The sequence below is a fragment of the Protopterus annectens genome, chromosome 15.part0, assembly GCF_019279795.1.
Source record: "Protopterus annectens isolate FY-2018-M chromosome 15.part0, PAN1.0, whole genome shotgun sequence".
Taxonomy (NCBI): Eukaryota; Metazoa; Chordata; order Ceratodontiformes; family Protopteridae; genus Protopterus; species Protopterus annectens.
Window position 1 is genome coordinate 198159184 of NC_056749.1, and position 26245 is coordinate 198185428.

Sequence of the window (26245 nt, forward strand, 5' to 3'; positions counted from 1 at the left end):
CTATCAGAATGATCCTTGGACGGTCCTCTTTGATCTTCAGAAGCACCTTGTGCATCAAAGGAAGTGGTGGAAATGCGTATGCTGTAAGGTTTTTCCAACTGAAAGATAGGGAGTCCACCTTCCAAGCAAGTGGGTGGTACGTCCTTGTGCAGAATTTCTTTAGCTGGTGATTGAATGGGGATGCAAACAAGTCTATTTGTGGTAATCCCCATTCCCTTGTGATGGCTTTGAAGATGTCCGGATGAAGCATCCATTCGTGGGCATCTGTGGTTGTTCTGCTTAATATGTCTGCTAGAATGTTTTCTTTTCCGGTACAAAAATTGCTTGTAACTGAATGTTGTAGCTCAGGGCCACATCCCATAGGTCCAGTGCCAGCCGGCATAGAGGATATGAATGGGTGCCCCCCTGTTTGTTGATGTACCACATAACTGTGGTGTTGTCTGTCCTTGTCATCAACTGACCTTCTTGGAGAAATGGTCTGAATGACTGGATTGCCAATTTTACTGCCAGCATTTCCTTTAGATTTATGTGTAGGCGCAGCTGGTCTTGAGTCCATAAGCCTTGTATGCATTTGCCCTCCATGTGTGCTCCCCAACCGAGGTCTGAGGCATCTGTCGTGATGGTTTGGCTTGGTTGGCTGTTGCAGAAGGGCAATCCTGTGTTTGATTGACAGGCCTGAGCCCACCATAGGAACTCTTGTTTCAGGCATGGGATTATTGGGATTTTGGTTTCTAGGCTGTGCTTGTGTTGGGACCACAAATTCCTTAGGTACCACTGTAGCTTTCTCATATGCAGTCTGGCATGAGGGACCAGAATTATGCAGGATGCCATGAAGCCTAGAGCTTGCAGTACTTTTCTTGCAGTTAGGTGGTTCTGCTTTGTTAATGCCAAGAAGTAGAGGGGTAGTTGCTCTTTCTTTTCTGCAGTTAGGAATGCCATTTGTTTTGATGTGTCCAGCTCTGCACCCAGAAAGGTTATTCTTTGGGATGGAATCAGCCTTGACTTTTTATATTGACTGTATATCCCAAGGCTTGCAGCAGGTAAATGACTCTTTGTAAGTCTTCTGCTAGCTTGCTTTTGTTGTCCGCTTGTATCAGGCAGTCGTCCAGGTAGGGATAAATTTGGATTCCCTGAAGTCTGCAATGAGCAATTACTGATGCCAGGCATTTCGTGAACACTCTGGGTGCAGTAGATAAGCCAAAGGGCAATGCTGAAAATTGATAATGCTCTGATCCTGCAAGAAATCTGAGGTATCTTCTGCAAATTGGTCTTATGGGGACGTGCAGGTATGCCTCCTTGAGATCTAGAGTTACCAGCCAAGACTCCTTGCCCAGCATGGGAAGAAGCTGCTGTAGGGTCAGCATTTTGAATTTTGGAACAATAAGGAATGTGTTTAAAGCGGACAGGTCTAGAATGGGTCTCCATTTGTTTTCTTTTCTTGGTACCAGGAAGAGTTTGGAGTAAAATCCCTTTCCTTGCTCCATAGATGGTACCCTTTCCACAGCTCTCATTCTTAATAGCTGAGATATTTGTTTTAGAGCTTTTGTTCTTTGAGTAGGTGGTAGGTTTGGCATTCCTCTCTTCCCTGGTAGAGTATGGAAATGGAACCTGTAACCTTGGTCTATAGTTTGCAAAATCCATTTTCCCTTGTGATGCAATGCCAGTTTTTTGAGAATAAGGTTAGTTTTCCGCTAAGGGTGCTTCTAGTTGTTCCCTGGTAGGCGGTGCCACTGTCATGTCACTGTGATTGAGTTGTTGTAGTGGTGGTGGCTGCGTCTGTGCCTCGCTGGTTGTTACCTTGCCATTGGCGTCCCTGTAGGCACCCCTGGATTGGTTTCTGCCTCTTGAACGCCTATTCCTGCCTCTCTGAGCCTTAGAGGAGTCCGGAAAGGACCAATTCTTGGATGGCCAGTTCCTGCTAAACCTTGGAGGTTGAACCTGTAAGAAATCTTTCACCGTTTGTACAGATTTCGCCTTCTCTTCCATCTTTTTTAGCACCTGCTGAGCAGGGGAACCAAATAAATTGACCTTGTCCATGGGTGCATCCAAAAGCTTTGATTTGACATGGTCTGGTAATGCCTGTTCTTTCAACCATGCATGTCTCCTGATAATTGTGCCAGTCATGGCTGATCTAAAGGAAGCCTCCAGTGCATCATAGCCACATTTTAAAGAATGGTTACTAACCTGCTGTATGTTATGTACCATTTCCTGAACATATTTTTATCTAAAGATTCTTCAGAGGAAAGCTTTTTAGTTAACTGGTCAAGCATAAACTCTTGATATTGAATCATATGAAATTGGCAGTTCAAAGCCCTAGCTGACAAGGTAGCAGAAGTGTAAACTTTTTACCCCATCTCTCCAAGGACCTGGATTCCCTTTCAGAGGGAGGGGTTTTAGTAGAAGTAGCAGCTACAGCTTTAGGGCCCTGGGCGATGGTCTCTGGATCTGCAAAAGGAGCCTTGTATAAATGGTGATGAGTGTCCGGGACCCTGTAGAACCTATCGGGCTTAGCAGGAGCCGTAGGTAATGAATCAGGAGCAGTGCAAGCATCATTAAATGCATCATCTACAACAGAAAGAACTGGAGGTATAGCTAAAGGCCTATGTTGTGGCAAATAAGTCTGAGAAATCTTGGCCCTGCCACTGAAATTGTTCCCTCATAGCATGCAAGGTTTCCCCAAAGGAAAATTCCTCAGGTGGAGAGGCTGAAGGAATGGACTCTTCAGCATCAGAGTCTTCGTAAGGAGAATAAGAAGCCTCAGGAAGGTCTGTATGTTCTGATTCATCAGAGGAACCATCAGTGGATACTGGTTCAGGGGGCTCTGCTCTAGGTCTCTTTTCTGGAGGAGGGAGAGAGGACCTGTCTGGATGAGGCTGGGATCCACGAATTAAAGAAATTAAATCCTCAGCCAAAGATAGCATACGAGAGCTAGTGCTGGGCCTGTGTGAGGGGGGTTTGGCAGACACAGATTTTGAAGCTCTGGCTGCTTTAACCCTGGCAAAGGCCTTAATAGACATGGCTGCAGGAGGCCTAGCAGCTCCACGTGCAGGGGTTGAAATATCCAGGGGAATTGTGTCTGATAATTCCTGAGAAACCGCAACAGAAGGCTGGATTTCAGAAGCAGATTCTACCAGGTTAGAGGAGGCCTCTGTAGAAGGCATGGTTTCGGCTGGAGAAAGAACCGCTTGCTCGGTTTTGGCCGAAACCGAGACACTCGTGGTTTGCTTAATCGCGGTTCCGGCCGAGACCGCGGACCGCGAGTGTCGGTCCTTTTCTTTTCGTTTTTTGGAAATTTGCTTAGTCGGAGGATCCGACGGCATAATGTAGGCAAAATCAGAGCCGAAAATTTGTTCAGCAAACTCCGACCGACGTCTAAGCGTCCGTCTGTTAAAAGAAGCGCAGGCTAGACAAGCTGCTACGTCGTGGTCTGGGCCTAAGCAATGTATACAGTAGGAGTGGAAATCTTTATGAGGTATTTGTTTCCCACAAGATAAACAGTTATTCACTTTCTCTGACATCGGCTGAGGCAAGAAAGAGTCCCCAACGGGGTACTTAGCTTTTTAGAAGTCTTCGAAGTAGTATTCGGTAGTAGTAATCTCTGGATCTGACCGACCGGCACTTGCGAACAGCTTCTGCTTCAGGCGCCACGCGGCAAGAAAGACTGAGGAAAATGGCGTCGGCTGATGCCTTTACACCCGAATAACTGCAGCTATGACGTCGGGTGAAGTGCGACACCAGCCGAGGCCAGACCCAGACTTTGGAATCCGGCCGACCGAAGGGCTGCCTGACGACAGGACAACCCATTTGTAAGGACTGCAGATGCATCCTTGAAGGACATCCTGTGACTGCTGCCCTGCAGGATGCATCTAGGGTGTCAAACCCACATTGCAGGGTATGCTTAGAAACTTGGCTTGCATAATACATAAGCACCTATAATTCTTTATTTTCTGCACAGTCTGGGAAGGTAGATCATTTTTGTTTAATAAGTTCCACTGTATGTTGCTGGTATTTCAGCATGCGGAACTGACAATTTAATGCTCTAATGGCAAGAGTTGCAGAGGTGTATACTTTTTTATCCCATCTGTCTAAAGCTCGGGAATCTCTGTCCGAAGGAGTGGGATTCTTAGCTGTGGTTGCTTTTATTCCTTTAGGTCCTAGGAAGATGACGTCTGGAGCAGCAGTAGGATTTTTGAAAAGAAAAATTTGTGCGAGTCAGAGACTCTGCAATACCAGTCAGGTTTCCTGGGAACAGGAGGTAGATAATCAAGAGTTAGACTGGATTCCATTTAGACATCATCCACAACATCCAGCACAGGAGGAATAGCTAAGGGCCTCTGCTGTGGTAAACCTAAAAATTCCCAGAGTCTCTTTTTGGACCGAGGATAATCCTGGCATTCCCAATGGAAATGCTCTCAAGGTATGCAAGGTTTCACCAAAAGAAAAATCCTCTGGACGAGAGACAGAAGGAATGGATTCCTCCGATTCTGAATCCTCAAAAGCAGGTAAGGACATGCCTTCATAATCAGAAACCTCAGAGGCGTTGGACTTTTGGTCGGATAAAGGTGCTGGGGACAAGTCTCTTTCTTTTAGCAGGGTAGGCTGACTTCCCCTAATCAGCATGATAAGGTCTTCCGCCATTTTAAGCATTTGAGATTGAGGCATGGAAGCAGGCGCTTGAGCTTGGATCGTCTGTTTTTTAGGTGTAGTTCGTACCCTGGGCCTTAGAAACTCTGTAGTTTTAGAAAGAACTGAAAAAGTGAAGTCAGTTTATGTCTAATATCGGTAGTACGAAGAACTTCCTCTGAAGCCGGTGCCTGCACAGCGGCTCCAGACCCATCCAAGGTAGAGACATCCATGGCTCTGTAGTCAAAGAGAAGTCTCGTGGAATACTGGACTCCGAACGGGTCTCAGTAGCGGCCTGTGAATCCATAGACGCGGGCATCAGGGGCTGTGAAAGTGCCTCACTGAGTACCAGTGAACTGGCAACTAGCTTAATGGAAGCATCATTGGCAGTTCTGGACCTGTGCAGTCTGTCTCTGTCTTTATCCTTACGTTTTTTTTTTGGAAGACTGGTAGTCGGATGGCTTACTGAAGCCATTTCAGAATATGGAGATCAACAGCGAAAGTATTTTGCTATGATAAGGGCCTGATGACGTACAGTTCTGGCACTGAACAAAGCACAAAACTGACAGAGAGGGATGTCATGGCCTGGGCCTAAACAAGTGATGCAGAGAGGGACGTCATGGTCCGGGCCTAAACAAGTGACGCAGTAAGAATGAAAATCTCGGTGTGGTATTTGCTTTCCACAGGCGAGACCATTGTCAACTTTTTCTGACATCGGTTAGAGCAAGAAAAAAGGATCCCCAATGAGATACTTGGCTTTAGAAGACTTTGACTTCAAATTCGGAAACAAAAACTCGGGTAGTGGCCAACTGGCACTCGTGAGAACTGCTTCAGCTTCCAGCTCTTTGGCAAGAAAGGCTGATGTAATGGCGTCAGCTGCCTATTTTTATACCACTGACGACCTTACGTCAGTCCTGGAGCAACAGCAACTGACGCAGAAATACTAAGCCTCTGGTATTCGGGCCGACTGAGGGCTACCCCTGGCAGGATAACCCAAGTGTGAGGACTGCAACAGTGAAACACGAAGAACATCGTCCATTAAGAAAAACTGGTCCATGTTTAATTGTGATGAACACACTAGTAGTATTTGCCAGTCTGACTAGTTTTACTTACAAAAGTCAACACAACATAAAGTCTGTTGGAGCGGACACCCCTGGCACACAGTGGTGGTTGGCCGGTTACCCTAAAATGTGGTAAGGGCCGACAATGTAACTACATGAGGACAACTACACTGGGTGGCTTGGCGAATTAGCTAAAAACTGGTTAAGGGGTGGCAAGTTTAACGGTCAATCGGCAAGGGTGGTATATTTAGCAACCTGTCAGTCATGCCAGGCCTTCTATGATGGCAAGACTGACAACTGGTTGAACTGTAGGATTTATCAGCATCTGTACAGCATTACCAAACTTAACAGTAAGTGCATTGGTAAGGCACAGTTACGGAGTGTGAAAACTTTACCATGTTCAGGTTTTTGGTGTTACAGTAAATTTACAGTGGCCCCTTTTGTGGTGACTGGAAGAATCTTTTACTGCACAAGGAGATGATGTGGCTGTAAACGCCATGGAGCACCCTGGTATTTACTGACTGTGTCTCTATTAGGGAGCTTAAGAAGAGACACAGGGAAGTGTTAACTTAAGTTCTAAAATCTCCCCTCAAAAAGGGTTTTTTGAACACAATTTACATAGGTTTTACTTGTTACATGTATATTTCTTTAAGATATATATTGTAACGACTGTTGATTGGTTGGGCACGGGGGAAGAGTTTGACTTAGATTGTATTTAACTGTGTACTCTGATTTTAACCTGTGGTTCTGAAGATGTCAGATCTATGACTAAAGTGCTTAATCACATATTAATTTAATATTAAAGTTTTTACTTTTGGTTTTGTTTTATTGGCGAACAGCCATTTGCTGAAGAGTTTTTTTTTATTTTTTGGTTCTGTACTCTTCCGGGTGTTCATTTTTTTGTTAATGTTTAAAAGATAAAATATTTCATACATTTTTATTTATTTATTTTAAATACTCAAACTCTGCAGTGCTTGTACTGAAAAATGAGTGGTGGTCTTGTACAACATTTCCTAATTAAGGATTCATCTGTAATATAGCAGTTACTGTGAAAAAGCTTGCATTTGGTTGGTCTCCTGCACAAGCATCTATATGTCGCAGTAAGTCTGGTCTTCAGCTATAGCTCATCCTAATGTGGCACTTCTCACAAGGTCACCAAGTAGGCCACTTCACACCTGTAGAGGTATTGAGCTGAAAAATATTGTCATTGTTTTTACATGCCGCATTGTCTGCAATAGTATGTACATTTCTTATAAGAGCCTACCTTAAATCAACAGTTGAGCAATGGGATCTACAAGTAAAACAAAAAAAACTGCAGCTTGTATTAGATATAGTTTGACTAATGTGTCCTACACCACAAGGTGTTTTCAAGTTTAAAATCATGCCAGGCACCAAATAGGCACAGTAAAATTGTATTTACTGTATGCAGTCTCTTCCACATTTTTAAATATATACATTTAAATCTCTCTTTTTTTTTTTTTTTTTTGTACTTTTCACAAATGAGTACCACAACACTTGACAGGGAGGTGAAGGCATTTGATTATCTGTTTGATAAGCGATTGAAGGCAGAGGCACTTTTAATACCTCTACACAGCTCAGAGGGTCTATGGTACTTGAGTCTTGCCAAAAGTTGATGCATGGAAAATCTGATCGCACAATACAGGCCCACCTCAATATACACAGCCACAGCTGATTTTAGACAACCAGAGACCTCTCTAATCCTCAGTTTATATTGGTATTTTCACAAAACTGAAACTGTTAAAACTGTTGGTTAATTTCAGCAATGGTGTAAAATGCGTTTCTTACCTTTTTCTGGTATGTTAGTCAGCGTAACTGCAGAGAGAAAAATAAATATTTCACTGTCTGAATCAAATGGTTAAGGAAGCAGCAAGTACAATAATCACATTTTAATCCTAATAAATAACCAATATCTGAGCAACTTAAAAGTAGCTGGCAAATCTGACTGGCTAACATGTTTGTGTTTAGTACATGCTTAAGTATAAACCAAAAAAGCTTGATATTTAAAATGGCACCAAAATATCATACAAATCATTTCCCAGTCAACAAAATACTCAAATTTTCTGCAACTGTACTACTTGTAATCAGACATAACCAAGAATAAAATTGTAAAGCCATATGTCAACAATTACAGCAAATCAAGATGTTCATACTTAAGCTGCAAGAAATCCACTCCAAGGCTGAAGAAGCAATAGTGCATCCAAGTTCAAGCCTAGTTACTACTATCGGAACAGGCAAAGATTATATAATTTCTACTATTTTTGTTGTCTTTCGGCTTTTCCCAGTTAGGGGTCGCCACAGCGGAACTCCAGTCCGCTAATGATTGGCAGTAGATTTTTACGAACGTCGAGGTGCCAGCTCAATGTTCAACCTTCCACGAAGGCATGCCCATTTACGCATGTCTTTCGAACGCCCATCCAACCGTAGGGAGGACATGCAGACTCCACACAGAAGGCACTCCCCGCACTCCAGCCAAGAATCGAACGGGAGAACCTCTTGCTGTGAGGCAACAACGCTACCGCTGCACCACCCATATAATTTCTACTACTACCACCACTAAAGCTTATGCCCCAACCTTAAAAGGCCAACTCTCATAAGCATAGCTGAAAGGTTTTATATATTGGTACAGTGTTGTCTCAGTCTATTCTATAATGAACAAAAATGAGAACTACATTCTCCTCTTAACCCAGTTATGCCCAAAGAAATCCATTCTTAATTTTTTTTTTTTTCATTTGGGTTTGCTGAGAATTGCTTACTGGACTCCATACTGAAACACATATTAAAAAGTGTGACAAAAGTAGTAGTGCACAACTACTTTCATGGTTCTTCACCAATTTGCCAAAGAACCATCAAATGAACTAGAGTTGGGAGATACCATGGCATCTTAACTAAATTTAAGATGGAAATAAAGAGATGGACTAAGAAAATGGATAAGGAATCTTAGAATAAATGGTTTACATAGACCACCCCCTACGAATCCCACCTGATTATTATGAACTTCGTTATATTCAGAAGTGAACTTGTTTTTACTTTTGAGCCATTCTTCAGTTTCACTAGTATACTGCCTCTATTTAATTCCAGTGTGATATATGTATTCCCTGTAAGTATTAAGGTCCTAGTTTTTCCAGTTCAGGTTGTTTACAATTAAACAAAGGTCTCTCTATATCAACATAGCACAACTTGTCCTGCATTAATGTGGAGGTATTCTACTGCCACAATATTTCATTTTTATTAACAATAAGGTCTCCAGAGCAGCCCACTTTTCAGTTAAGACATGGGTTAGGAACACGGCTACATATACTTTTCACTCAGCCTGTAATTTGACATCAAACAATAATGAACTGGTCAAGCACAGCACATTTCAAACAATGCTACATTGAGACATAAAATTATATTTATTTTATTTATTTATTGTTTGTTAACCGGGTTAGTCCAGCTGGGCTAGTGGCCCATTTTCAGTGGAGACCCGAGGAGAAAAGCTCCAGTACATAATATAAAGTATATAAGTTTACATCATTATAATATATCTAAGTATACAGAATATGCATCATTATATGATGCAAGTTCAAACAGTTGCGAGTTTACAAAGGCAGAATTACAGAGACTTGCCACATTTATAATAGATTAAGCGAGTAGCATGAGTCAATATTAGTCTGTACAGGAGTAACAGTTTTACAAGTAATATATATATACACTGGTTTGCAATTTAGAGCTTGTCAGTTTGAGAATACGAGTAAGGTAGGCCAGAGGTACGTATGCAAATGATTTTTGGAAAGATGTTCTGAGCAAGATCTATGAGGTTTGTTAAACATGGTAAATAAGTAATGATTTTAGGTGTGGAGTTAGTAGTGTGGGTGCTTTAGGTGGCAGCATGTGAAGGACATTCCCATTTGGAGGAGAGATGGGAGAGAAGCATGGATTTGAAGTTGCTCTGGTTAGGTAGATTACGTAGTGGTGTGGGGAGATTGTTCCATAGCTTGGCTACGGTGTGGGATAGTAATAGTTTGCCAGGAGGGTGGATAGGTTTGTATACATGTAGGAGGTTTTGGCCTTTGAATCTCAGGGTGTGGGTAGGTGTACAGGGTGTTAGAGATTTAGCAAGAGAGGAGCATTCTGTTGGTTTAAAAAGATGAGTTTGTGGGCTGTTGTAAGTTGTAGGTACTTTAGGTGGTTGTGGAGTTCTAGCCAGTTTGGGGTGTGTAGGGAGTGACAGTGATGGGAAGAGTTCGTAGAATTGTTTGCAAATTTGCAGATTTTGTTGCAACAGGATTCGTGTTTAGAACAAAGACCAAGTTGTAGGTTGGAGAATAGGGGAGCACCATATAAGAGAGAGGGGAGAAGGAAGGTAGATGCAAGGGTATGACGAGAGTATGGAGTAAGGTAGTAGTTATGTCTGTAGAGGAGACAGATTTTCTGGTGGGTTTTTTTGATTGTTGAGAGGATGTGGGAGTCGAATTTTAGGTTTTCATCGATGGTAATTCCAAGTAGCTTTGTACTAGGAACTATTTCTAGACGGGTGTTATTGTGACGTTTGATGGAAAACTGGGCCTTGTGGAACTGGGAGGTTTTGGTGGGAGTGAGTATCATAAGTTTTGTTTTGTTGGCATTTAGGGCCAGGTGATGAGATTGCATCCATGTTTCAGTTTTGGAGAAAGCTGTTTGGGTATAGAGTAGAAGTTTGGAGGGGCAGGAGGCTGAGCAGATGATAGTGGAGTCATCTGCGTATTGGATGATTGAGGCCTCAGGGATAGAGAGGTGGAAGTTGTTAATGAATAAGTTGAAGAGGAGGGGGCCAAGTACTGATCCTTGGGGAACTTCTGTGGGTGTAGGTAAGAAAGGGGAGGTTGATTCTTTCCATTGTACAGCCTGTTGGCACATGGAAAGGTAGCTGGTGAACCAGTCAAGGGCTGAGGGAGATAGATGCAGTTGTGAGAGCTGGGACAGGAGAAGGGAATGGGAGATTGTGTCGAATGCCTTTGAGAGGTCAAAAAATAGAGAAGATACGTATTTGCCACTTAAGTGCTAGGTTGACTGTTTCAAGGAAGGAAAGGAGGGCTGTCATGGTGCTGTGGCCAGGGCGGAAGCCGTGCTGGGTAGGAGAGAGGAGCTGAGTGGATGGTTTTCTCAAGAATTTTAGAGAGGGGAGAGAGTATAGCTATGGGTCTGATGTTGGTTGTGTCTGCATATATACTGCTTAGTTGAATAAGAATCTTCATAACCTCAAGGACTTTAGAGCACACTTGTCCTAACTGTAAAATGCTGCTTTCAGAATCTTGCCAACTTGTATCCATTTCTTCAATAATGATGTCCATCCACCTTGCACTCTGCCACTCTTTCGTTTGCCTTTTGATCATTTCCAGCATCACTGTCTTTTATTGTGAATTGTATCTTCGCATTATGTGGACAAATTATTTATTTAACATTTGTTTACCAAGAGTGTCCGACTGGGCCAAAGGCCCATTTTCAGCGGAGGCCCGGGGAGAAAAGCTCCACATACAGTACACAGACAAAAAACTAAGAATTTGCAAAAAAATATACAAATACAATACAGTTACAAAAATTTACAAGACAAAAAAGCACAAACGCTTATACATAGTTATAAAAACTGATAAAACAAGCCGCGGTGGTGCAGCAGTAGCGTTGTTGCCTCACAGCAAAAGGTTGTGGTGCAGCAGTAGCATTGTTGCCTCACAGCAAGAGGTTCTCCCGTACGATTCTCGGCTGGAGCGCTTTCTGTGTGGACTCTGCATGTCCTCCCTGCGGTCGTGTGGCGTTTGAAAGACTTGCGTAAAATGGGCGTGCCTTTGCTGAAGGTTGGGCGTCGAGCTGGCACCCGTAAAAAATCTACTGCCAATCATTAGTGGACTGGAGGTCCATTGTGGCGACCCCTAACTGGGAAAAGCCAAAAGAAGAACAAAACAACCAACAAACATAAAAACTGATAAACACAAGTTTAAGATTCATTAATGTTAAACAGTGCAAATGTGAAAAAAGAGAAAGCTGCAAAGAGTTATTTAACTGCTATTACAGAGTGATTCCGAAATAGTGTGGGAGGTATGGGTAAGGGGAATTTAAGAATAACGGAGTAAGTGTACTAGATAAAGAGGAACACAGTGAGTCTGGGTACATTGACTGTGTTGGAATAGAATTATAGTTGGACAATAAGAGACGAAAGGTATAGGAAGGTTTTTTACCCATAAGCATTTACTTCTGAAATGATCCATGAACAAACGTTTGAATTTCTTAGTTGTTTGAGTTAAGAATATGTTGAGGGATTGTGTTCCAGATTTTTGATATCTTATGTGAGTATTGTGACTTGCCTGAAGAATTATTTGCCTTACTGACTTGCAGTAGCAGTTTATCAGAGTATCTTGGAGACCTGTTGCTACATTATGGTTGAACTAGGTTTTGGAGGGCTAGACAGTTACTGGGTTGAGCTACAACTGAGTGGGCAACAGTTAGTTAGTTGATTTACACACAGTAAGTGGGAAGTTGAACCGAGTTTAACTTGTGTATGGCAGTACAGTGTGTTCTATTGGGGAGATTAAGAGCAAACCTAGCTACTTTGTTATAACAGGCCTCCAGTTTAGTTAATTCTGACTTTAAGATTTGTAAGTATGGGTGAGGCATACAAGAGAGCGGAGAGAAGGTATGTTCTGGCTAAGGCTTGCCTGGTGGAATTGGTGAGAAATGGTTTGGCTCTGTAGAGGGAACAAAGTTTAATGTGGTCCTTTTTTATGGTTTAACTCCAAGTGTATATCAAATGTCAGTGAGTTACTGATTGTGACTCCTAGAAGTTTTGTGTGGTCAACAGGTGGTACTTTGGTATTAGAGGAGTAGATAGCAAATGGTGGTTGACCTTATTCTGTTTGAGTTGTTTGTAAAAATTATAAGCTTTGTTTTGTTTGGGTTAAGAATTATTTGGTAGTTTGAGAGATATTTCTCAACATCTAAAAATGCACTTTGTCTTTCAAGTAATTTGGGAAGGGTAGGGGCAGGCATATGAGGGTGGAATCATCTGCATATTGGATAATTGTGGCATTATTTGTAGAACAGTACAGTTTGTTATTGAATATAGAGAACAGTAATAGTCTGAGGACTGACCTTTGTGGGACACCTGCATTAATAGGTAGTGGGGGAGAGTATTGGACTACTTGACTGCTTGTTGGCGATCAGTAAGATAGCTACAGAACCAAGTTAGGGCAGGTTGGGATAGATTGAGAGGCTAGTTCAGGTAGTAGCCTTTGATGTGAAATGGTGTCAAATGCTTTCGACATATCTAGGAAGATAGCAGAGACAAACTGACCACTGTTTCCAAGTTGGTTAAGGGTATCAGTGAAGTAAATTTTAATGCAGTTGTAGCACTGTTTAGGTTGAAAACCATGTTGCGTCTTAGAAAGGAGGTTGCTGTTTAGTAAGTACTGTAGGAGTTGTTTGTTTATGCATTTCTCAATGATTTTGGCTGGGGGGGTACAGCAATTGGTCTAGAATTGCAGAAGCCAGTTGAGGGTCCCCCTTTGTGTAGTGGGTATAATATAAGAGGTTTTCCATAGTTTGGAGACATATTGTTCAAGGATAGAACAATTTATTAGAATGGTGTTTGTTTTACTACCAGGCTGTCCAGTGATCTATTTGGATTTATTTCATGTAAATATTGACTGAATCGAATCCGCCTTTTTGCAGTCTATAGAAATGCCCAAAGTTCTCTCAGACACCAGAGTCCAAAAGCATTTATTTTCTGGTATACAGCCATACTAAACGTCTAGCTAAAATGGCCAAGTGTTGTAACTCACTGGATCCTTTCATATTTTACTGCTTTTCCTTCTAGTTCTATCTGCTGCAAGTATCTCGTTCTCAGCTTTTCTTCTCCAGCCCCTCCAGTATGGTATTTGTTTTAGCCATACCTAATGGCTTAATTTTCCCCCACCCTCTCTACCTCCTTTGTTTTCAAAAAGCCTTCTGCTATATATACATAAAATTTTCATTTTATAATGCCTGATTACAGGCATTCTTCCACTTTGCCCGTGTCCAAAATGTCAGCCCTTTTTATATCTCCAGCCTGGCAACCTTGAGTCAATACCATTTTTTTGCACTGGTTTCCCTTGAGCTGAGGTGAGGTGCACTAATCACGGCTGGTTATAGTATCCTTTTTAAGCCTGGAATACTCAACCCACTGCCCGCCCCCCATTCCAATCAGAAGATTACATTTATGCTACTTAACTTTCTCTTAAACAATTTTTGTATTGGAGGGTTAAACTTGTCCATTTCCTCTCACCTGGCCATATACATAGGTTTGACTTTTGTATAACAGTAAAAAACTATGAACGTTTTGACTGCTTGCACTGTACTATCTATTCAATGTTAAAATTTTCCATGTACTTAGTCCATTTCCATCCAAATTTCTTTAACAGCTGATATTACTATTTTATTTATTTTTCTCCAAATATTGTATTTTGTCATGCCCCCATCAGTAAGGAGCAATGAGGATGGCTTTCGGTCTCTCCTCCCTTATTTTGATCAGTACCTTTGGAATAAGAGGCAGAAGAGGGAATGCATACACAAAGAGGGTGTTCCAGGGGAAGGTAAATGCATCCACCTTCCACGCAAGGTGGTGATACTCCCTGGTACAGATTTCTTTTCAGCTGATGGTTGAGGTGTGAAGCAAAGAGATCCACCTCTGGAGTCCCCCACTCCTGAGTGATCTGTAAAAAGATTTTTCTGTGGAGCTGCCATTCGTGGGGGTCCAGTAAATTTCTGCTTAAGTGGTCTGCCAGGGTGGTGTTGATCCCTGGTAGGTATTGGGCTATCAGGTGTAGTCCCATGGAAGAGGCTGTCAGCCATAGGTTCATGGCTAGCCTGCACAGAGGGTAAGACTGGGTCCCTCTCTGTTTGTTGCTGTACCACATTACTGTGGGGTTGTCTGTTTTGATGAGAACCCTGGGCTTGAGCTAGGGTTTGAAGGAAGTCGGAGCCTTTTGTACTGCCACCATTTCCTTTAGGCTGATGTGCAAGGGAAGGTGCTGTGCATCCCAAAGACCTTGGGTGCACCTGCCTTCTAGGTGAGCACCTGAAGCTGTGTCTGAGCCGCCGGTGGTAATCTTCTGACCAGTTGGGCAAAGGGTGAAGGAAAGACCCTTATTCTGAACACAGGCCCTTGCCCACCAGAGAAACCCTGTCCTTATACAGAGGATCAGAGGGAGAGAGAGGTCTCTAGAGGCTGAGAGTGCGGACACGACAGGTTCTTTAGGTACCACTGAAGTCTTCTCATGTGAAACTTGGCCAGCGGAATTAGGATGCAAGATGCCATGTACCCAAAGGCTTGGAGGAACTTCCTGGCAGTGAGGTGAGTTCTGGAAGCCAGCTGGGTGAAAGAGGCAAGAAGCTCTGGCTTTCTGGGGATAGTAAGGCCATTTGGGATGCTGTGTCCCGCAGTGGTCCTAAGAAAATGATCTTCCTGGAGGGCGTTTGCTTTGATTTCTTCTTGTTGATGGTGTACTTAAGGAGGTTAGCAGGGTTCTGACAAAAAGGAGATCCTTGAGGAGCTTTTCTTTGCAGTCTGCCTGAATGAGGCAGTTGTCCAGATAGGAGTAAATTTTGTATATTTTTGTGCCTGCAGGTGGCTATGGCCGGGGTTAAACATTTGCTGAATACCCTGGGAGCAGTAGACAAGCCAAAGGGTATTGCAGAGAACTGAAAGTGTTGTGAGCCTGCTCTGAAATGAAGGAATGTCCTGCAGGATTCTTTTATGGGGATGTGAAGGTAGGCATCTTTTGGATCTAGGGTTACTACCCAGGCATTTTTTATCAGCATAGGCAGCAGCAGCTGTAAGGTTAGCATTTTGAATTTGGGCACCACCAGGAAGGTATTCAGAATGGATAGATCCAGGATGGGGTGCCAAGTGCCCTCTTTTATGGGAACCAGGAATAGTCTGGAATAAAAGCCTTTGCCTGTTTGATCTCAGGGGACAGGTTCTACTGCCCTTTGGGCTAGGAGAGTTTGGACTTGTTTCAATGCCTCTGCCCACCGATTTGGAGTTAATCTGGGTACCCTCTTAGAATTGGGAGTCTGTTGAAAGAGAATTTGTATCCCTGAAAAATGATCACGACCCACTGGTCCTTTGTTAGAGATGGCCAATTTTCTTTGTTGAGGGAGAGCCTTCCTCCTAGTTTTTGGTGAGTGAAAAGAGGGTGGGGGGGGGGGGGGAGTCATTGAGAATTTTTGCCATAGATGGATGGCTTAGAACGGCCTGCTTTTGGAGTGGGAGTGGTCCACTGTTTGGTTCTCTGCTGTCCCTGGGGTGGGAGTGTGGGTGGTCTGTCCCTGCGGGGCTTACCTTGTCCCTGTCTACTAAGTGCAGGAAAGGACCAGTGTTCGGAGGGAAAATTCCTGCTGAACCTAGGAAGTTGTACCTGAAGGAAATCTTTTACTATTTGCATAGATTTTGCTTTGTCTTTATCTTTTTAAGCACCTCTTCTGCTTTTTCTCCAAAGAAGCGGCCCTTATCCAAGGATGCATCAAGTAATTTAGATATGACATGATGAGGGAGAGGTTGTTCCTTCAACCATTCAGGTCTCCTAATGACAGATCCTGACACTGTTGCCCTGCTAGAGGCTTCTAGGGCATCAAATCCACAGTGTAACAAGTGTTTAGCCAGTTGACAAGTAGAGTGCAGTAAATCTGCTAACTCTTTCGAATTGGCACAGTCAGGAAAGGTGGAAATTTTTTGTTTTAACACTTCAAAAGTTTGTTATTTTAACATGTGGAACTGACAGTTGAGAGCTCTAATAGCCAAGGTTGCAGAGGTGTATACTTTTTTTTTACCCCATCTGTCCAGAGCTCTGGAGTCCTTGTCAGAAGGAGTAGGATTCTTTGCAGAACTAGCCTTAGCTCCCTTTGGTCCCTTTGTAATGACCTCCGGGTCTGCAGCAGGATTTCTGTACAGGTATTTGTGAGAATCTCGTACTCTGTAATACTTGTCAGGTTTTCTGGGAGCAGGTGGGAGGGCGTCAGGAGTTGAACTGGATTCCTGGAAGACATGATCAACCACCTCTAAGATTGGAGGGATGGCCAAAGGTCTGTGCTGGGGCAGGTCTAGAAACTTAGTCTTTTCTTAGACTGAGGGAAGTCCTGGGATTCCCAATGGAAATGTTCCCGGAGGGTGTGAAGGGTTTCCACAAAGGAAAGATCTTCTGGTGGGGAGGCAGAGGGAATGGATTCTTCTGCATCTGAATCCTTATAAGCAGTCAGAGGTTGTTGTTCCTCTTCAAAATCTGAATAATCAGATTCCTCAGAATCCTGTTCTGTGAGTACTTCCTTTTAGAAGTTGTGGCTTGACTAATCCCTGATAAGGGAGACAAGATCCTCTGCCATTTTAACCATTTGAGTTTGGGGATGAGGAGCAAGAGCAACATGGTGGCTAGTTAGTCTTCCTGGGAATGGCCATGCCTCTAGGCCTAAGTGAATCCATCAGTCTGACAGAAACGGTATTCTGAAGAGAAGACATTTGTTTTTTTGGCTGGAATCGGTAGTACGAAAGGCCTCCTCGGAAGCCGGTGCCTGCGCTGCAGCTCCAGATCCAACTAAGGCAGAGAAAACCAAAGGCTTGGAAGACTAAGATTTCTGTGGCATACCAGACTCCGAAAGGGTCTTGGTAGAGGCCTGCGAAGATATCAAATCTGGCATCAGGGGCTGCGAAAGCGCCTCACTGAATTCCAGAGAACTGACTACCTGCTTAGCTGTAGTGTCGTCAGAAGGCCTGGCCTTGTGTGGTCTGTCTGTATCTTTATCTTTGCGTTTCTTCGGAATGTCTACGGAAGGCTGGCTGACTGATGCCATTTTGGAATCAGAAGATGAAAGTCCCTGGCTACAAGAAGAGCTCTACAATGAATGGTTCTCACATTAAAGAAGGCACAGAACCAGCAACGGGGGATATCGTGATCTGAGCCTAAACAAGTGACACAATAGGAGTGGAAGTCTCGGTGTGGTATTTGCTTTCCACAGGCGAGACCATTGTTAACTTTTTCAGACATCGGTTAATGTGAGAAAAAAAAAGGATCCCCAACGGGGTATTGGCTTTAGACGTTTTCAGCTGTAAACCAAAACTCTGTTCTGAGGTGGGAAATTTTTTTTTGGGGGGGGGGACTTGTCATGCCAAGAAGTTCTACTTATGTTGTAATGAACATTGAAGCTCTTACCTTGTACTGTAAGACTAAATATGAAAGTAGATAATCAAAAAAGTGGCAGACTAATATAGTACAATGCTGTTGAACCACACTCTATTAAAATGAGCACTTTCATTCTAAATGTAACATGGATTTCGTCAGAATGCACATTTAAAAAAATGCACAGACTGTGGTGTGTGTTTTTTTATCTTGTATGATTTCATAGTTTATCATGATGAATTCAGACATATTAATGACTCACTAATAAATATTAACATTGTATTGTAATTAATTAGTAGAAGTTGTAACATGCTATGTTTTAAGAAAGTTAAACTTTTTTTTTTGTAATGTGTTTTCATGAAGTCCACGTTGTGTTTAAGACAAAAGTGCTCAATTTTAAATATTAAATTCTGGGCAGTGTAATACCATTGTACATTGTTAAAAATGTGATGTAGGTCAAGAAGGAGTAGGTCATTTACAGTTTCACAGGCTAGGCATGGATCACCACACAAGTCTGTAGAAGATAGAGGAGAGAGGGGGAGATACAGAAAGAGACAAAGTTTAGATGTGGTGGGCACCACAGAAAGCTCATCTCAGAATGAGAAGAAGCTACGGGAGTTTTAAAGATGGGTTAGGTGTTTGGACAGTTGTGTATCAAATGGTGCACTGTAATCTGATGAGGGATGAGTTCAGGGAGTAATGACCTCTTAAGACAGAGTGGAAATTCCCTTTAGTTTCAGATGAGTGAGGTAGAAGGCTTCCCTAAAGTGAATATATGGTGGTCAAAGGAATCTAGTGTTACCTATGAATGTGTTTAGCTCTTCAATGACGGTGCCTTTTAAGTGTGTAAGTGTTTGTGTGGTGGTGGGGGCCACCTGGACAGTACGTGTGTGAGAGGTAGTTTCCTAAACTGATGCTGAATCTTGGCAATCTTTACACCACAATCCTAATGCCATAAGTTTGAGTTACACCCCTTACACCCAGATAGATGGTCTTTAGTACCTTTGGGGGAGTTGATTACAGCTTGGAGCTTGCAGTTATCCTTGAATTTAGTCAGCCAGAGGTCTTTCCTTCTCCGATGTCAAATCTGACATTAACTAGCAAATAGATGTGGCCCCAAAACAGCACTCTGCGATATATTCACCTGATTGCTGATTGTTAAGTATTAATGAGAATTTGCCCTGCCTGCTGAATAGCAACCTCTTCCACATAATACTGCGGTCTCCCCATACTAAGGAACAGAACCCATCTCTCCCTGTGCAACAGTCCCTCAAGGGAATATATCAAATAAGAAAAAGTATGTGCTTTAAAACCACTATCTGTAGACATAATAGTGTGTAATACTGTAGGTTTGTAAATTTACTCTCACTAGCCAGGACAGCCAGCAGCTAAAACCGACCGGTTCCCAAACTTAGCCTCCCTTCCCCTTTTTTAACCTCTGTTAATAACTTGTATCCTTCCCTACTTGTTTAGTTGTAGTCTCACTATACCCTCCTATTATTTTATACTCCTCACTGCCTAGCCACTCTGCATACTCTTTCTACTACCTAGGTTTTTATCACCTACCTCTCCGCACCTAATCTTACCTTAGCAATCAGCTCTACTGATTGTTCTCCTAGGGTTCACTCCTTCTGTGGCTCTACCCGCTCCATTCGCCCTGCGGACTCACTCTGCTCCCCATACCCTACCCCCAAATTCCACCCACCCCCAGCAGTCCTACATTTATACACCCCTTGCACCACCACCAATCACAAACTCCTTCCTCTTAAAAGAGCTAATACTCACTTCCTGACAGTCACCACCTTACTATTCTATCTGTAGTTACCCCTGTATATCAACCTCAACTGAATTTAATCTACAAATGCCTCCTTTAACTGCCTTAAACATACCACAAACCTTTACTTTTATTCTCACTACTAACTTTTCTAACTATACCTTATCTACTTACTTTCTATGAACACCACAAATATCTCAGATATCACAACCTCTATAAGGAAACCTCTATACAAACACTTCTCCTTCCCCATAGTCCCTGTAACACCTCTTGTCCACCAAAGTATTCATCAGCCAAATTTCATAGATTTACTCACATTACATATTATAGCCCTAAAGCCAGGAGATCCCAGAACCTAATTTGTAAACTTTTACAACTCACCCTGAGAATACTGGACCACTCCCTTATAGACGGTGACATACACCCAAACCCTGGACCAACCTCTAGCTCAACTACAAAGCCTTGATGCAACTCCTACTAACACATACCTGACTACTAGGCCCCCCAACTCTCTTTTGATAGCTCATCTTAATATTCGTAGCTCATCTTAATATTCGTAGCATAAATAAAGTTGCTCACCTGCATGCCCTTATAGATGTACATTCTTTTGACTTCCTCTGTCTCACTGAAACATGACTGAAGCCATCAATACAAGACAGTGTAGTTACTCCCCCTGGCTATGATATCCTGAGACTTGACCGTAGTGTTAAGAAGGGTGGAGGAGTAGCTACATTATATAAAAATGGATTACAAGTTACCTTACTAGACCACAAACCTCCACTATCTAGCAATGAAGAGATTCTTATATCCAAGATTTAACTCAATAAATGTAAATCCATATATATCATCTGTATCTACCTTCCCCCAGGCAATAATACTAACACATTAGAAGCTATCCTCAGTTGGCTCTCAACCAACTACCCACAAGAAACCATAATATTGGGTAACTTTAATATAAACTGGAATTCCTGTTCATCTGAGCAGCCTTCTACTCATATTAACCTATATGATTTTACTCAAACCATCACATCCCCTACCAGAACCAATAAACTTAAAAAACAAAGAAAGCACCCTAGACTGGATTCTCACTAATAGTCACCAACAAACTTATAAAACAGGTACCCTCCCTGAAGATATAAGCGACCACGCACTCACCTATTTAATCAGATATAAGACTGAAACTCCCAAATCAACCATTTATAGGACAATAAGGGATAACAAAAACTTTAACCCTGATAGCTTTCAAACAGAACTTAGTGCCTGTGACTGGTCACCCCTCCAACACCTCCCACTAGATGATGCAGTCACATACTTTATTTCAAAATTCTTAGCAATTCTTGATTGTCATGCCCCAACACGCAAAATTAGAACCAGGACTAAACCAGCCCCTTGCCTCACCATAACTACCAAAAAAAAATCCTCTTAAGAAATAAACTATGGGCCAGCTGGCGGTCAACAAAAAGCCCTTCAGAACAATTATTGTTCAGACAGATAAGAAATTAAGCAAAAAAAAGCCATATTGTCTGACAAACTAAACTACTACTGCCAGCTTCAAAAAACCCACCAAAAATAATCCTCAAAAATTCTGGTTAGGCATTAATAACCTCCTACACCCAGGCCGCTCAGGCGCTCCTGCTCCCTTAGGCTCTGATCACAACAATCCCATTCAAATAGCCAACTCTTTTAACACTTATTTCACAGAAACCATTCAATCCCTAGCCAATCAACTATCTCCTAACTCCACATCCTCTATGCCTGTCATCTCCTATAACCCCCCTCTACTTCATTTTCAACCAGTTCCCACATCCCTTGTCTATAACCTTCTTCAGAAACTTAAACCCACCACTCTTTCTACAGACCTACTACCTGCAGAATACCTGCAAAAAGCAGCAAAAAACATAGCCTACCCCATATCCACCCTCATTAATAGAACTATTTCGGAAGGAACTATCCCATCTATCTGGAAAGTTTCTCACATTATCCCCCTGCATAAAGGTGGTAATTCCAAAGAGTTTTCCAACTACAGGCCCACAGCCATATTATCCTCTTTGGCAAAAGTAATGGAGAAATGCATTCATAAACAATTTTTAAGCCACCTACTTGAAAATAATTTATTATTCACCTGCCAACATGGCTTCAGACCATTTCATAGCACCACCTCTGCTCTCTTATTCTTTACTGACCATTAATAGAAATCGTAATAATGACACTCTATCCTCAGCCCTCTTTATTGATTTGTCAAAAGCCTTTGACATGGTTAACCACCACCTCCTCATAAACGCACTTAAAAACTTGTCATTGGATACTCCTGCCATACAATGGTTTCAATCCTACTTAAATAACAGGCAACAGGCTGTACTATGGGCAAATACCTTATCTTCCCACCTCCCAGTTGCCAAAGGTGTCCCTCAAGGCTCGATATTGGGTCTTCTCCTCTTCTCCATCTTCACAAATGACCTCCAATCTGTAATTCCTCAAGCTACCTGTATCCAATATGCAGAAGACTCCGCACTTATATGCTCAGCCACTTCCTCATCAGAACTTCAGTCCCTAACCCAAAACACCATTAGCATAGTTGAAAATTGGCTTCTACACCGAAGTCTTAATCTTGAACCCTAAAAAAACAAAAATGCTACTATTCACCCCTACCAATAGAGCCTCCCCACTTAACTTTACTGTTACTTCTAGTAATGGAACAAGAATATCTCCTGATCCTACTACAAAACTACTTGGGGTACTTATTGATAATAACCTCACCTTTGAGCCTCACATAAATAACACTATAAAAACACTGAACAAAAAATTAGGTTCCCTCTACAGAATCAAAACCTTTCTGACTCCACTAGCCAAGACAACTATAGCCCGTACCCACCTCATCTCCACCCTGCTATATGCCTCTCCTATCTATACTAAATTATATAAAAGCAACCTGAATAAACTGTCTACCTCCTACAACAATATTGCCAGATTTGCAGCTGGGTCCTCCTATAGGACCCATAACTGTATCAATCTGAATTAACTAGGCTGGTTAGAATTGCCAAATCTAATACTTTTCAACCAACTAACAATAGTCCATAAGATCCTGTATCAACCTACAAATACGCCAATACTCAATACCCTAATCACCCCCTATAATAATCTCAAAACCCTATGCTCATCTAACAAATTACTAGTACAAATGGCTAAATCCAATAATTCAGCTGATGACGCATTGTTCCCTAATACAGTGGGTAAAACCTGGAACAGCCTCCCTAATCATCTAACCTCACTAGCCTCAGCTAACCTATTTAAAAGCAAACTAAAACCCTACCTTAAATCACACTGGTTATGCCCCTGTGTCAACCCAGACTAACTACCAAACCATTCCCTCAACACCTATCTTCTCATGAGTACAATCTTGTGTCTTCTCTATTGATAATAAAGTTAATGTGACTATACAGCGGACTAATGTCCTGTACATATTTTGAATGATTATCCATAGCCATCTTACACTAGGACTTCTGGTGAGACTTTACATAATAAGAGTGTCCTTGTACATACTTTGTATGAATATCCATTGCTGTTAGACACTAGCATTTTTGTGTGACATTTGTGTGTGTGTGACTTTAAAATTAATAGTGTCTTTGACATATTTTATCAGGAATATCCCAAACTGTTTGCACTTGGATTTTTTTGTATTCAAATGCTAAATCCTATGAAATGTAATGTATGCCTAAGCTTTGTAATGTACCAATGCCTTTGTATATACCATTGTGTTTATAAACATTTTGATGCAAGTGGAGCTTTTCTCCCCGGGCCACCACTGAAAATGGACATATATCCAGTTTGACTAGCCTGGTCAAAAAATGTTGGGAGGGTGGCCTAATGGTTAAGGTGTTTGCCTTACAAACACAAGGTGCAGGGTTTGAGTCTCACAAGGGATAATTGGCTAGCCTTAAAATGGCTCACAAGGGCAGTTAGCTTAGTACTAATCTATGAACCTATGAAAATAAATAAATATCTGTGATGAGGAGTCTCTTGGAGGACAGTGTACCATTATCTCTAACAAAATGGTATATACTTGAGTCCGATGATCCAGTGGGTAACATGAGGATTTGTATTAAGTTTGACCAGTTTGTCAATGATGCCAGAGTGGGGTATAGTGTCAAAAGCCTTTGCTAAATTGAGTTCAGTTGGATGCATGGGAATTGCCCTCATTTGGTGCATCTTTGACTCTTTCAAAGAAGTAATTTTAAGTTTGAGCCAAACTGGTTAGGGCCTAGGGATTGTAAACTCCCTATGGCCCTGATCGAGGCCTATGATGGGTTCCATCACTTTGCAAGTGATCAGAATGATGGGGCCTACATTCAAAAGGATCCATGACGGGAGTCTACCCTGTGAATCGAAACTACTATAGTGGTTGTCCAGGCTTTTGGAATGCATCAGAGATTTTTTTTTTTTTTACATTTTGTTAAGGGGGGTACAGCAATGATCTCAAGACCAAATACAAGCCCAACCTGGGTTATCCAATAATAACCAGAATTATAGTGCATGTACAGCAATGTGTATAGGTGTAAAGGTACAGTGCAGTTAAACAGGTACAAGGTATTATATAGTGCCTGTACCCTGGAGAATGTGAGGACACAGAGTGGCCAAACAGAATAACATCAGAATGTAATGAGTTTGTAGCTATAAATAGTGCATGTACAGTTGTACTGTCTGGATAATTGATGGTAGTAGTGGAGGAAGGTCTGGCAGTAGGTGTTGGATACTGTCCTGGGAGTAGCCCAGTTTGTTACCTGGACCTATAGAACTGGTAGTAATTGGTTTTGGTGAGTCTGTTTAGTATCTGTTCAGAACTGATTGCAAGACTGGGACTGGAACATTTGTAACCGTAAGTTTGGATGTGACAAAGGGGATAAGCTGCATTTATCTGTAGTGGTCCAATGAACTAACCTGTTTCTCATTAACAGGAAGCAAAGAATTTCAAGGAATGTGCAGTAACATATAATTTTTTTTATGGACCCTGCCTTCAAGACCTATTGCTCAAGTTTCAGTTAAGTTCATCACCTGATTATCAGTAGTATAAGAATGTATCTGTTTAATATCCCTCTGTTGCCTCAGAATGGTCTTTTATAACTTTTCAGTTGTCCTCATTCTTTATCTGTTGAACTTGCATAGTCATCCAGCTGAGTATTCAAATCCTTTTAAATTTTTCCCCAAAATTTGCTGCTTCGCTAACTAGTCCTTTTGAGGAAAAGGTTCACAACCCCCTTGGGCACTGATTGTGAACCTTGGCATGCAGCCAAGACTTTCTCTGCTCTGCCACAGCAGCTGTAATTTTTTTTATTTTCCTACACTTATTAGATGCCCTGGACTTCTAAATCTAGTACATACTGACAACACATACAGCTTCTTGCATTTCTGATGCATCTCAAAACCACAGTAGCTTTACAGAACACTCAACAAGTACAATGGGGTTGGGGTAATAAATTAACAGTCAGTTTACTGAATATAATCTAGTATTGAGTTTGAAATGCAGCCAGACTTTATTAAAATAAAAACAAGTAGGTGAGCTCTTTCATGAGTGAAATGCACGCTTCATCAGACCTTAATTACAACAGTCTTTCCAAGTGTGTCTTGTATAAAACTGCAAGAATAAAACACATTACATCATGCAATTTCTTAACTTCTTGAAAGGGCCACTTGTTAAAAGGGTAAAGCCATCACACAAAATGTCTCGTACTACATCAATAAGAACTAAATATATACAATCGATATAAAACACAAGTGTTTATGTGGCTATACATGTAAAATTTTAAAACATTGATGTGTACACATTTTCAAAAAAATGGAAATTGGAAAGACCAATAGAAGACTGAAATATCACATAAAAGAACATCTTTACAGTATTACCATGCACAATGTGAACAATGCACTTGCCAAACATAGCTAATAGCTCTTCTGAGCATCAGTTCAGTTTTAGTCATAGAAAAGATCAAGGACAGTGAACGCAAGGGAGATCTTTCCAATTATACAGAAGCGCAAGAAATAAAAATGGATTATTAGACTTAACGCGGACGGCAAAATGGGTCTGAATGGACATCTGCCACTCAAGCCCATTTTAAAAGCCAGAACATTATTTAAATGAAAGTGTACACGTCAATTTTTTTTTAAGATTTACACATTCATATCGCATACACCTTTTTACATGGGTAGCTACATATACACTTATGTTTTATATTGATTGTTTATATGGCTATATTTAGTTCTTATTGATGTAGTAGGAGACATTTTGTGGGATGGCGTTACCCTTTTAACAAGTGTATTTCATAATGGCCCTTTTAAGAAGTTAAGCAATTGCATGATGTAATATGTTTTACTCATTGTCATTGGTTCCTACAGTTTTCTAAGTTTTAGACAGACTTAGAAAGACTGTTGTATTAAGGTCTGATGAAGCGGGTATTTCACTTGTGAAAGGGCTCACCTACTTGTTTTTATTTTAATAAAGACTGGCTGTGTTTCAAACTCCATACTGGATTTAATTCGGTATATTTGTTTGGTTTGCACGGAGTTTGTTAATCTTACTAGGAGGTGCGTTGTGCTGTTTATACACGTCAGTATACTCT

The 26245-nt window shown here is 41.7% G+C and overlaps 1 protein-coding gene across 1 annotated transcript in view; it reads right to left on the minus strand.

Moving 5' to 3' along the window:
* The window catches only part of ZDHHC15 (zinc finger DHHC-type palmitoyltransferase 15), a 1138753-nt gene that overhangs the window by 1052733 nt on the left and 59775 nt on the right, over nt 1-26245 (minus strand). The window contains exon 2 of the mRNA XM_044057691.1: nt 7491-7517. Coding sequence (XP_043913626.1) covers nt 7491-7517 — 27 coding nt within the window. The remainder of the gene's footprint in view (nt 1-7490; nt 7518-26245) is intronic.